At 47.2% G+C, this 13,267-nt stretch overlaps 1 protein-coding gene across 1 annotated transcript; it reads left to right on the forward strand.

Moving 5' to 3' along the window:
- The first annotated feature begins 1,240 nt into the window (after positions 1-1,240).
- Positions 1,241-6,513, forward strand: LOC107280796 (uncharacterized). The gene is made up of 7 exons (XM_015781091.3): positions 1,241-4,403; positions 4,490-4,779; positions 4,862-5,220; positions 5,298-5,485; positions 5,560-5,749; positions 5,819-5,923; positions 5,997-6,513. The coding sequence occupies exons 1-7, from the start codon at positions 3,591-3,593 to the stop codon at positions 6,446-6,448; spliced, it is 2,397 nt and encodes a 798-aa protein (XP_015636577.1). The 5' UTR covers positions 1,241-3,590; the 3' UTR covers positions 6,449-6,513.
- The last annotated feature ends 6,754 nt before the right edge of the window (positions 6,514-13,267 follow it).

The raw sequence follows: 13,267 nt of genomic DNA on the forward strand, positions 1-13,267 counted from the left end.
AAAGCACTTAACATTTTCTTTGTCTGTATGTGTTTGGATGGTTGCTTTTTCTTAACCAAATTGCAACAGTAACATAAAATATGAAGGTTAACCCACTAAAGGACATAATTTGTTGCACCAACAATGATTATTTCTCATACTTTGATGACCGGCGTGGTTTACAAAACCATTTGAAGGTTGAAATGTTAGTTCCTGGCGAATTAACGAGATTAAAAAATGCGACTGTATAATTTGTAAACCAAAATCTGAATCCTAGCGGACAGTTCAAGCAAACTAAAAATGGATTTCAAACGGCTTATGGAGAAAACCGATCAGTTTGAGCCAAAAACCAACCTGTGTAAAACCATAGAATAAATGTAAGAACATTTAGAAAATTGAATGGAATTTAGGAAAATCTGGAAAAATGAGAAAGACTAGCAAGATCATTGCTATAATTTGGACAAACTTATGTTGTCTACAACGTTAGAGCATCTCGAGTGTATGAATAAATCAAACCGTCGCGCCACAAAACGAACCGAACACATTGGGGAGAGTCGAACTGTATATGTCAGAAGACTCGAACCAAGCCGAATAAAAAAAATGCACCATTGCATGGTGAGCACATACATACTGATGCGTGGAAAGAAAAATAATACTGCCTCTATTTCTAAATATTGGTTACCGTTGACTTTTTAGCACATGTTTAACCGTTCGTCTTATTCAATAACTTTTGTGAAATATGTAAAAAAAAAACTTTTGTGAAATATGTAAAACTATATGTATACATATAGGTATATTTAACAATGAATCAAATGATAGAAAAAAATTAATAATTACTTAAATTTTTTTAATAAGACGAACGGTCAAACATATTAAAAAAATCAAACGCGTCAAATATTTCAAAACGGAGGAAGTAATTTAGTTGGCTTTCTCTTTGCTCAGAATGAGTGGTGGGAGCCGCAAACCGGTGTTTACACTGTGAAGTTCGAACACTCAGACACGCTACTGATTTTGCACAGCAAAATTGATGGCACACTGGAGATGCCCGTATAGTTGACAAAAATGTTACACGCACTGACAATAACAACATTATAAAGGGCTTTCACAGTGCGGGGACGTAGCGAGTTTCTTCGCACTGCTAGCTAGAAAAATCGCCACCTGTCAACCGGGAGTGCACCCCACTAGAGTCCCTCGTTCCCACGTTGAGATACGCTATTCTTCCCCTCCTAAGTCCACGCGCGGCGGAGAAAGAGCTTCTCGTGTGCACTGTGGAGGGTGTGGCTCTGTCGCGCGCGTTCCCCTCGCGCCGCCTGGGAGAAGAATCCCAAAATTGCCCTCCCGCCCCCACCTATTTCTTCCTCCCGCGCAAGATTTCGTTGCTCCCACGCTCACATGGTTGCTCGGCTCCGTGGGTGGGAGTCCCTCACGCCTCGCCCTCTCCAATTCACGGCCAACTCGCCATAGCCGCTCGCGCCACCGACAGAGTTGTTCCCATGCAATCCTCACCTTCCCCTCCAGAGAAACCCTTGCTCGAGCTCTCCCTCGCCGTCGTTGTCTGCAAGAGGTAAGCAAACCCTAGCCCTGCATGGTTAACGGTGGCGCGCCGCCGAGGGATGGGAGGATAAGAAGCGTGGCAGGATAGGAGAGCGGATCGACGTGGCGGATGGGGAGGAGAAGCGGCGCCGTGGATGTGGAGGAGAAACGATGCGCACGAGTGGGGAGGAAAAGTGGAGCGGCGCGGCGGAAGGCAGAGCGAGCGGCGCTGAGGATAGGAACGCGGATTGGAGTCGATGCGTCACGAGAAGGAAGGGGCAGATGGGGCAGATTATCTGTGGCCCATTCGGCTGGGGCACCGGCTAGGTATGTATTTGTGGGCTGTGTTACCTCACTAATAACATAATCCAGTTAAGCCATTTAAAAGAGGTCGCAAGCACTGTGGGGATGCATGGCCTATGGATGATTCCGGGCCAATTTCGTGGATAAATGGGCTAGAGGCACGTTAGGAGTACCTTGTCCTATGAGTGTCTTAAGGCCACGAGTAATGTAGAGGAACCAAGTAGTATATATAGATTGTCGAAACAAGATTTCGGTAATACTTAAAGGGGGTGGCTATCAAGCTAGAAAAGTGGATGGGTTTGAAAACAAGAAATTTTATACAGGTTCAGGCCTTCTTATTCAAGAAGTAATACCCTACTCCTGTCCGGGGATGATTCCGCCGAGTATATATTGATCGTATGATCTGGGGAAAAAGAAGTGTCCCGAGAGGAACCCGGACCCCTCCTTATATAGGGGAAGGGGTCCGTATTATAAAATACAGTCCATATCCCAAACGGAATATATGATTACAGATAAAATACAATCGTAACCGACTAAGATCCCGGGTATTTCCTTGACATACAAGTTTAAAAACTAACCCGAATCCTCGTAAAGATATTCTATCTATATTTGGTGTCGTGTACCCAACTAAACTATAACTGCCATGTAGATATGGGATATCTATAATCTCCACAGTAGCCCCCGAGACCTTTGCAGTCGACGAAATAGCTTTTTCAGAACAAAAAGCAAAAATCCGAGTGCTTCAATTCCTCTTGCTCTGGCCTGCCGAGTACTAAAATCAAAGACTGTGAAGGGCGAAAATAAAACATGGTGCATCGAGTAGATGCACCTAATTAGGTATAACCCCCGACTATGTGGTTAGTTGAAAAACTAAACGTGTAGTTAAGAACCGAGTGGTTTTACAACCAAACATCATATAGCAAAGCACGCATGGTATTCAGTAAAATACCCAGCCGACTGCTTCTCAACTTGAATATATCAAGAATAAAAATATGAAAAGGGCCCGAGTGATAAACACTCAAAATGTCCACAAAAAGACATATTTGACAAGAATCCGAGTAAGAAACTCTTAAAATGATCTACCAAATATGATAAAAATCATGGTAATTAAGAAGTTTAATAGCCTAGGCTATAACCCTCACCATAATCAAAATAAGCATATAATATGCCAAGAGAATGACTCTTAATAAACTAGTCATCTCGAATCAACCCAAATAGCTTTTGCAGCCTAATAAAGCTTACAAAAATAGTATAACACCTTTCTGTCGGGCACCTTTTTATTTGCATCGTGGTAATTCCAAAGAATTATCAAACTGCGTTAAAAAGGATTTTAACAGCATCGGGTCACATCATTGTGAGCACAAATTGCCAAAGCAAAAAGCGCCTAAGTCCATAGGGATCACAACGGGCCACGCTGGTAATAATATTGGGCTGAAGTACTGTACAGGCATAGGCCCATTAGCACTCCCGATACTCTAACAAAACACCGAAGTCCAAGCGACGCTTCGTCTTCCCCGCCGAAACTCTCGTCATTTCCCCACTCCTTGTTACAGTACAAAGCTGCGCCGACGAAGCTAGGGTTCATCAATCCGCCCCAATCCATTCTCAAAAATCCACGAAACTTCTCCACGCGTCCACCGCACCGATTCCCCATTCCCCTCCAGCAACTTTTCAGACCGAATCTGACTGTTCGACTCGCACCCATGGCGGAAGAGAGAGAAAGTTTCGAGAGTCAGTAGGCGCCCTCCGACGTGACGGAGGAGAATCTGAAGGAAATGGTGGCGCACGGCGTTCTTCCGGCAAAGGAGATCATCGGGTGGTGGCCAGCGTTTGGCGAAGCGTTCCCAACCCCCGATACACACGAGGTCGTGGTATTTTCTCACTTCTTTTATGGTGGATTTTCTCTTCCAACTTCAAGATTCTTCCGAGGAATTCTAAGCTTCTATGGAATTAGCCTGCATCACCTGAATCCAAACTCCATAGTGCACATTGCCAATTTCATTCACGCCTGCGAAGCTTTTCTGGGCATTAGGCCTCATTTCGCCTTATTCCGCCGAATCTTCTTCCTCAAGCCCCAACCGAACAAGAGCAAACCATGCGTGGTTGGGGGCGCCAGCTTCCAACTCAGAGGAACACTAAGCCAAAAGTATTTCTCCATGCCCTTTAAGACCTCAAACAAAGGCTGGCACGCAAACTGGTTTTACGTTCAAAATCCTAAACCCGCACTCCCCGAGTACTCCTGTCTTCCTCGGATTTACCAGGACACATGGAATTCATTGCCTATGGGAGATGAAGCTGCTCAGGCAGTGGAATTGATGGAACGAATGCTAAAGCTGAAGGAACAGGGTTTGCAGGGAGAACAAATCACTCGGCACTTCATCAAAAGTCGGTTAGCTCCAATCAAAGAGAGGTCCCACACGGCTTTTGAGTTTGACGGCAAGCATGATCCAAATCGTGAAGATCTAGACTCTCTTGACTTTAAGGTCATGAAGGAAAGAATATACAAGATCTTCTCAAATGCCATTGTTATCGGCTATTCACATCTGTTGCCAGTTGTGCCATACAATGCATTCAACCCTCCTCCACCGGTATGTACTCAAACACTTCAGCCTTCCTCAAAATATGATCTCGTCTTTTTGTTAAATCAATTGACAGTGGACGATATTATGTCTAGGATTTTGCTCTGATGAAGTCGGATCCCCCAATCGCTCAGCGCCGATCACCTCGCCGTCAGACTGGTCAGGGGAGCGGGGGACCAAAGATCCGGTCCGAAGCCCAGCCCAACACTTCTAATCCAGCCGGCCAGTCAGATTCCTGTAAGAGGAAGTTAGTGCTAAGTGACGACGAAGGCGACGATGCTGAAAAGACTAGAGATAGAGAAACAACCAGAAAACTCCCGAAGCAAGCCATTCCAAAGAAGAAAACATCCAGTCATCCTATGCCGAAGATCAGGAAGTCTTCCAGGTATAAATCATATAACATTCTTCCTTGTACTGATGCTCACTTATCATGAAAACAACGCTGACAGTACAACTCAAACTCGTAGGAAACCATCTGATATAGATCCTTCTGGGAAGGACTCTGATCCGACTAACATGGAGACGAGTTCTTCCAAGGAAACCGGGCCGACTGCTAAGGATCATCCGAGTGACAATCAGCCGGCAATCGACAATGTAGAATCCGGTGATCAACCCCCGACTGGAAACCAATCGGCCGAAGCTGAAGCCGGAGTTAATCAGGAGCCCCCGACTGGAAACCAGTCGGACACAGGGCCAAGCCAAGAGATTCCAGAAGTTGAAGCTCAGGCTGATAGCCCTCGCGGACATGATGCCAGCAACGACCCGAGGCCTGGATCTCCTGCTAAGACACAAGAGCCGACTCGTCCTCGCCCGGGAATCATCACGGGTAAACACCTTGCCTGAAACCGTGTTAATCCAACCGACTTTAATTGATCATCTGATCTTTATCCATGGATACATTAGGACCAATGATTGGTGATGAAGAGGAAGTTCTCCGGATACGTGCGGCTGAAGACTCGCGCCCTTCCATTTTGGTCAAGTGGTGGGATGATGACTTGCAACCTCAAGGAATTGTAATAAACCGGCAAAAAGAAGACGAAGAGGTATGCCTACTGAAAAAGGCGCTCGGCCAAGCGATTCTCATTGTAAACGTAAGTTCCTTGACGCCTGACCTCAGCCATCTTGTTTGCCATCTAGCTCGAGCGCTGATAAAACTGTTTTGCAGAGGATTCACCTTAGGAGCGAGGCGAAGACCACAACCCTAGAGAAATTAGTTCCTCATCTTGGAACCCTTGAAGCTGTCAGAGATCAATTGCACGAAGCAAAAGAGCTTGCCAAGAAAACCGAGCACGATCTAAGGGATCGGATCGCTGAGCTCCAGGAGTCTAACTTCGAACTAAGTGGTTCATCAAAAGGTACACAAAATCCGTCCGACTAACTTGTGCTGTCATCTTTGTAGCTTCAATTAACCGGAGTTAATGTAGTGCAAGCTGCCAAGATATCTCAATTGGAGAAGCAGATTCAGGCTCTAGAAAGCGACAAAGCAGAGCTGGCAAGACAGGGGGACTCGGCTTTGAAGGATGTTGAAGGTAGCATCAATTGATACTCCGAAAGCCATTGCCTTCTGTATGCTGACTCATTAATATGAATCTGTTGGTGCAGACCGCAAGATCAAGTCGCAGGCTCAATTCGACGTCCTGGTTGGCAAAATCAAAAGACTTGAAGGGGCCAGGGATGAAGTTGCTAATGTTGCTACCCCACTCGTCCAAGCGATGTTCATCAATAACAATGGCCCGAGTACACTTGATGCTTCCGAAATCTTCGACAAGCTGAGAGTTGCTCCGGATACATATTTCAAGAATATCAAAGAAGCTGGAAGTATGGGAGCGAGTCTGGCGTTAGCAATGACCAAGTCCCTTTACCCAAAAATCGACATTGATGCCATTGACGGCTTTGCAGACGGGACAAGCGAAGAAGCTGTTCTCGATCTTATCAATGATGCACAGAAGGTTGCTGACAAGATAGCAGTTGATGTAGTGGAGAGATTTCAGGACACCGATCTTCGACTGACTGGTCTTGATGACTCTGATGATGAGAAAACTGATACTGATTGATGTAATGTAATGACAATGATTCTGATGATGATGATGATGATGATGGAGGCACAATTTGTACAATACTGATGAATTTATGCTGTGCCCAATGTTTCATACTTAGCTTCTGATTTCTTAAAAGTTTTTGTCAAGCCTTATTGAGCCTAAAACCCGCAAAAGCTATTTAAAAACTTTCAGTCCTCATGGACTAAGCCAAAAAATTAAGCAAGGCAATGATAAATCGAATAAGCAAATTGGACTAATAAAAATCACACTCCATTATTATGACAATAGCCCCCGACTGATAACTTCAAGGGAAAGCTTGATGTTGTCAGTCAAGATAGGGAGATACAGAAGCAAACTTAAGCATAAAAACGACGAAGATGTTCGATATTCCAAGAGTTGTCAATAGGTGTACCGTCTTCACGCTTGAGTCGATAGGAACCTGGCCGAGTGACTTCAGAGATTATAAATGGCCCTTCCCATAAAGGAGATAACTTGTGCTGATCCCGTGTAGTTTGAATTTTCCTCAAAACCAGGTCGCCGACTAAGAAAGCACGCGATCGGACATTACGATTGTGATAACAACGTAACCCTTGCAAGTATCGGGCTGACTGAATTAAGGCTGCTTCACGGGCCTTTTCCAGTCGGTGTAGGTCATCCACTCGGTCTTCCCCGTAGCGCTCTTCGCGAAAATTACGAAAACGCAATGATTCAAATTCTACTTCACTAGGCAACATTGCTTCTGCTCCATAAACTAGGAAGAATGGCGACTGGCCCGTAGCCCAACTGGGGGTGGTGCGCAAGGACCAAAGTACAGATGGCAGTTGTTCCACCCATTTGCCGGCATAAGGATTCAGTCGGTCAAAAACTCGTGCCTTTATTCCTTGGAGTACCATGCCGTTGGCTCGCTCGACTTGCCCATTGCTCATAGGATGCGCTACGGAGGCATAACAAATCTTAATGCCGAAGTCTTCACAAAAATCTTTAAATACTCCACTGGTGAATTGAGTACCATTATCAGTGATGATCTGATTAGGTACCCCAAACCGATGCACAATGTTGATGAAAAAATCTCTAGCTTTATCTGCCGTGATTGTGATGACCGGTTTAGCTTCAATCCACTTGGAGAATTTATCAATAGCCACAAAGAGATGTGTGTAACCGCCAACTGCCTTTTTGAACGGGCCGACCATGTCAAGCCCCCAAACCGCAAACGGCCAGGACAGCGGGATAGTTTGCAACTCTTGGGCTGGCAAATGAGTTTATCTAGCGAAAAATTGACAACCTTCACATGTCCGTACGATCTTGTCGGCATCGGACACAGCGGTGGGCCAGAAAAAACCTTGCTAGTAAGCCTTGCTGACAATGGTGCGTGCAGCAGCATGGTTGCCACAGATACCAGAATGTATGTCCTTCAGCAATTGTCTCCCTTCTTCTAAGGATACACAGCGTTGCAAAATTCCTGATGGACTTTTCCTGTACAGCTCGGTCTCATGAATAATATAAAGCCTGCTGCGCCTGGAAATCCGCTCGGCTTCGTCTTTATCTTGAGGGAGTTCAGAAATCGTATAAGAGGCTCTCTCCAGTCGGTTTCGACCATAGCTATGTTTTGAGTGTCCGCGGCTTCAACTGTTTCTCTCTTGGGTACGGTTGGCTCATAAAGATATTCGACGAACACATCAGAAGGGGCCGCTTCGCATTTGGATCCAAAATTCGCTAATCTGTCGGCTGCTTCATTATTGTCCCGAAGAACGTGAGTGAGTTCGAGTCCATCGAACTTATCCTGCAACTTTCATACCTCTTGTCGATAAGCGATCATATTGTCGTTGAGGCAGGACCACTCTTTCATTACTTGGTTAACAACTAACTGTGAATCTCCACGAACTATCAGATGCCTGATTCCCAAAGAGATTGCGATCCGTAGTCCGTGAAGGGGCGCCTCGTATTCTGCCACGTTGTGAGATGCAGGAAAATGTATCCATAGCACATAGCTCAGTCTTTCTCCAGTCGGGGAAATTAAAACAACTCCGGCCCTAGTGCCTGAAAGTCTCTTTGACCCGTCAAAGTGCATAGTCCAATACTCCATCTTTTCCTTGGGCGTGTCCTCTTGGCACTCGGTCCACTCAGCGACAAAGTCGGCTAAAGCTTGGGATTTGATCGAAGTTCGCGGTTTGAACGATATATCCAAGGACATCAGTTCTAAGGCCCATTTTGCGATTCGCCCGTTTGCTTCGCGATTATAGAGGATATCACTGAGTGGAAACGATGTAACCACCGTGACCGAGTGGCCTTGAAAGTAGTGGGATAATTTCCTGACGGTGATTAGAACACCGTACAACAGCTTCTGAACTTGAGGATATCTCGTCTTGGAATCGGCCAACACCTCACTAACGAAGTAGATCGGTCACTGGACTTTCTGAACATGGCCTTCTTCTTCACGCTCGACAACCAGGACCGCGCTCACAACCTGAGAAGTGGCCGATACGTATAGTAATAGCGGCTCTTGTGGGTGTGGTGAGGCCAAAACTGGTGGAGTAGTGAGAAGTTTCTTGAAATCTTCAAAGGCTTTCTGTGCTTCGGGTCCCCACTAGAAATTGTCTGTTTTCTTTAACAGTTTGAAGAAGGGCATCCCCCGCTCGCCGAGTCGTGAGACAAACCGACTGAGCACCGCCATGCATCCAGTCAGCTTTTGAACGTGTTTCTAGGAACACGGCGGCTTCATGTTGAGGATGGCGTTGACTTTCTCCGGGTTGGCCTGTATGCCTCTGTGAGACACCATAAATCCAAGCAGCTTCCCTGACAGTACTCCGAAGGTGCATTTTTTTGGGTTTAGTTTCATCCTGAAAGCACGGATGCTCGCAAAGGTTTCTTCCAGATTCGTAATCAAATCATCCTTCTGCTTGGTCTTGATGACTACATCATCCACATAGGCTTCAACATTGTGACCAATTTAAGTCGAGAAACATCTCTGGATCATGCGTTGATAAGTTGCTCCAGCGTTCTTTAGTCCGAAAGGCATGGTGATGTAGCAGTAGGCCCCGAAGGGCGTAATGAACGAAGTCTTCAAGCAGTCGGATTCCTTCAATCGGATCTGATGATATCCCGAGTAGCAATCCAAAAAACTGAGCAGCTCGCAGCCGGCGGTCGAGTCGACTACCTGGTCAATGCGAGTTTGAGCCATCGCGATCTCGCGGGTTTGAGCCATCTCGCAACTTTCCTTGTCACATGTGACAGCTTGCTTGATGTCGCTCCGTAGGAATATGACTCCTCGAGGACCGGGCATCTTCATCATCATGTAGGTATAGTGCGGGACGGCCATGAACTTGGCTAACGCCGGGCGTCCGAGTATGGCGTGATACGCTGTCCTGAAATCAGCGACTTCGAAGCAGACGTTCTCTGTGCGGAAGTTCTCCCGAGTACCAAAAGTGACCGGAAGAGTGATCTGGCCGAGTGGTGTTGCCGATAGCCCTAGGATGACTCCGTGGAAGGGTGCATTACTCGGGTTTAACTCGGTGCGAGGGATCTACATGTCATCCAGGGTTTTGGCGAATAGGATATTGAGTGCGCTGCCACCATCGATGAGAGATCTGCGAAGCTTGACGTTGCGAACCACTGGGTCTAGTACCAGGGGGTACCGCCCCGGGTGGACCACTCGGTCAGGATGATCCGAGCGGTCAAACTTGATTGTTATCTCCGACCACCGAAGATATTGGGGCGTATCGGGCTGGACAGCATTGATCTCCCTTTCAGTCAGCTTTTGCTTTCTTTTAGACTCGTAAGCCAGAGGGCCGCCAAAGATGTGGTTGAGCTCCTTACTGTGATCTTGAAAACCTGTCGGGGGATCATCATCATCATCCTTCTTTTTCGACGTACTTTGTTCTCCGTCAGGGGTCTTCCGTGCATTCTTGGCATATTGCTCTGCAAACTGCTTGTAGACGAAGCAATCCTTAGCTGCGTGGTTGGAGTTGGGATGATGCGGACATTGGGAGTTCATGATCTTGTCAAAAGTGTTGACGCGCGAACGTTGTCGGGAGGAGTGTGTAGTAGTCGCGACGAGTTCCTCGGGCTTACGCTTGCGGTCCTTGTGATTGTTACTTCCACCCCCTCCCGTAGTCGGCACATCTTTCTTTGACTTCCAAGTAGGACCCGACTGCTTGGATGCGATAATGGCGTCTTTGGCTTTGGCATACTCGTTGGCTTTTTCAAACATCTGTTTGACTGTCTTGGGAGGCTTGCGCCCGAACTTGCCAACTAGGTCTTCGTGGCGAATTCCTTTGGTGAAAGCAACGATGATGACGTCGTCGGTAATGTCGGAGATCTTGTTGCGCTGTTCAGAGAAGCGTCGGATGTAATCTCGAAGGGATTCTCCAGACTTCTGAATGACGTTGTAGAGATCAAACTGTGTGCCGGGGCGTTCAAAGGTGCCCTGGAAGTTGGTGATGAAGTGGTCACGAAGTTCCGCCCATGATCCAATCGTGCCACGGGGTAATCCATGGAGCCAGGACCAGGCAGAATCCGCTAGGGCCACAGGTAAGTAGTTTGCCATGGCCTTGCTGTCTCCTCCTGCTGCGCGGATTGCGAGACCGTAGACGGTAAGCCAAGACTCCGGATTAGTGGTGCCGTCATACTTCTCGATTCCAGTCGGCTTGAAGCCGGCTGGCCAATCCACTCGACGTAGGTCGTTAGTAAAGGCAGCTACTCTATCCACGTCGTCGTCGTAGCGATCTGGTGAATGGCGGTGACCTCGTGCTGCACGGCGCTGATTGATTATATCGCGAATATCGACAGGACGCTGGCGAGGTGGGGAGCGAGGCCGTTCAACTCGGCACTCCCTGTGTCGCTCAGGAGGCGAGTGAACAGATCGCTCGTCGTGGCCCCAGCTCCTGCGATTGGATCCTGTGCCGGTGATGCTGAGGCTTGGCTGGTAATAATCATGAGATCGGAGATGGGGAGCTCGACTGCCAGTCGGCGTGCAGACGCTTCCAGAGTTAACCGGGACCGAAGCGGCGATCATGGTCTTGGTCTGGTTCAAGATGTTGACGACGTGATCAGCTTGATTGAGTGCGTCTTCCTTGAAGAGGGTGTCGAAAAGGGTGATCGCAGCGACAGCGTTCTGTTGAAGGGTGCGAAAGACCGCTGTTCCCTCGACGTCTTGCTGCCCGATGAGATCTCGCGCTCGTCGCCCTGCGTCCAAGGCTTGTTGTCGTTGGTCCTCGGCCTCCTTTGCAGCCCGTTCGCGTTCTTGTTGCTCTCGCCGCAGTCGTTCTTGCTCTTGTGCTTGGCGCTCCTCTTCTAGTCGGCGTCGCTCGGCTTCCTGCTGTACGCGTTGTGCCTCTGTTTCTCGGGCTTGGCGTTGTTCTTCCGTCTCGTTGTCGGCCATGAAGACGCCAAAGTAGAGAGGGATGTAATTGTCTTCAAAGCTTTCGTCGAAGTCGTCGAGGTCACGGTTGTCGTAGCGGTAGCCGAATTCGTCGTACTCCACGATCTCTGTTGGTCGTGAGTCGACGCCGGGGGAGCCGAAGTAGCCTTCCAGTTGATCTGTCGAAACCGTGCCGAGTGGCCGGAGTATGACGCCGACTTCCCTGGAGCTAGGCAAGGTCGGTGTTGAAGCCGACTTCCGCCTAGGCCTACGGGGAGAAGACGCCCTTGTAGTGAAGACGGCAGCCAAGTCGTCGGGGAGTTTCATCAGGATTGGCGAGTAGGCCCCATCATCTTGATCTGGTGGTGTTGAAATAGATGGGATCTCGTCCGAGTGGTTTGAAGCCGACTCGATCGAGATAAGCTTGGAGTAAATCTTGGTCGAGTTCGGAACACCGAACGGGGCTGAGACCTAGTCCTTCCCTGACTGGATTGAATCCGAGTCAAGGAGAGAGATCTTGCCGAAGTCGTTGGTGATGAAGTCGAGGCTGCCGAACCGAAACGCCTGCCCGGGAGAGAAGACGAGGTCGTCGATGCCGGAGACGGAACCCATCGCACTAATCGGCGAAGAACTTGACGCTACCCCTACCTGGCGCGCCAACTGTCAAAACAAGATTTCGGCAATACTTAAAGGGGGTGGCTATCAAGCTAGAAAAGTGGATGGGTTTGAAGACAAGGAATTTTATACAGGTTCAGGCCTTCTTATTCAAGAAGTAATACCCTACTCCTGTCCGAGGATGATTCCGCCGAGTATATATTGATCGTATGATCTGGGGAAAAAGAAGTGTCCCGAGAGGAACCCGGACCCCTCTTTATATAGAGGAAGGGGTCCGTATTACAAAATACAGTCCATATCCCTAACGGAATTTATGATTACAGATAAAATACAATCGTAACCGACTAAGATCCCGAGTATTTCCTTGACATACAAGTTTAGAAACTAACCCGAGTCCTCATAAAGATATTCTATCTATATTTGGTATCGTTTACCCAACTAAACTATAACTGCCATGTAGATATAGGATATCCATAATCTCCACATAGATGGGTCCCACAATAAATGACATTAGTTGTGGCAGATCCTATATGTTTATAGGGATAGTTACAGATAAGTGGGTCCCATGGGTAAATAAAATATTTCTAGTCCCACCTACCGTCACCGGGCTCGGATCCAGACAAGTGGACGACCAACCAGAGTGGCAACAGGAGCAGCGAGCGCACGGCAGACTTCAATTTCAATATGAACATATATATATATATATATATATATATATATATATATATATATATATATATATATATATATATATATATATATATATATATATATTCTCTAAATCCAGAAGACAGATGAGATTCTAGGATTATCCTTTTGGGCAAAGACTTTTATGCATACTTCTTCTGGGTTATCTATACCAT

This window comes from Oryza sativa, chromosome 4, assembly GCF_034140825.1.
Source record: "Oryza sativa Japonica Group chromosome 4, ASM3414082v1".
NCBI lineage: Eukaryota > Viridiplantae > Streptophyta > Magnoliopsida > Poales > Poaceae > Oryza > Oryza sativa.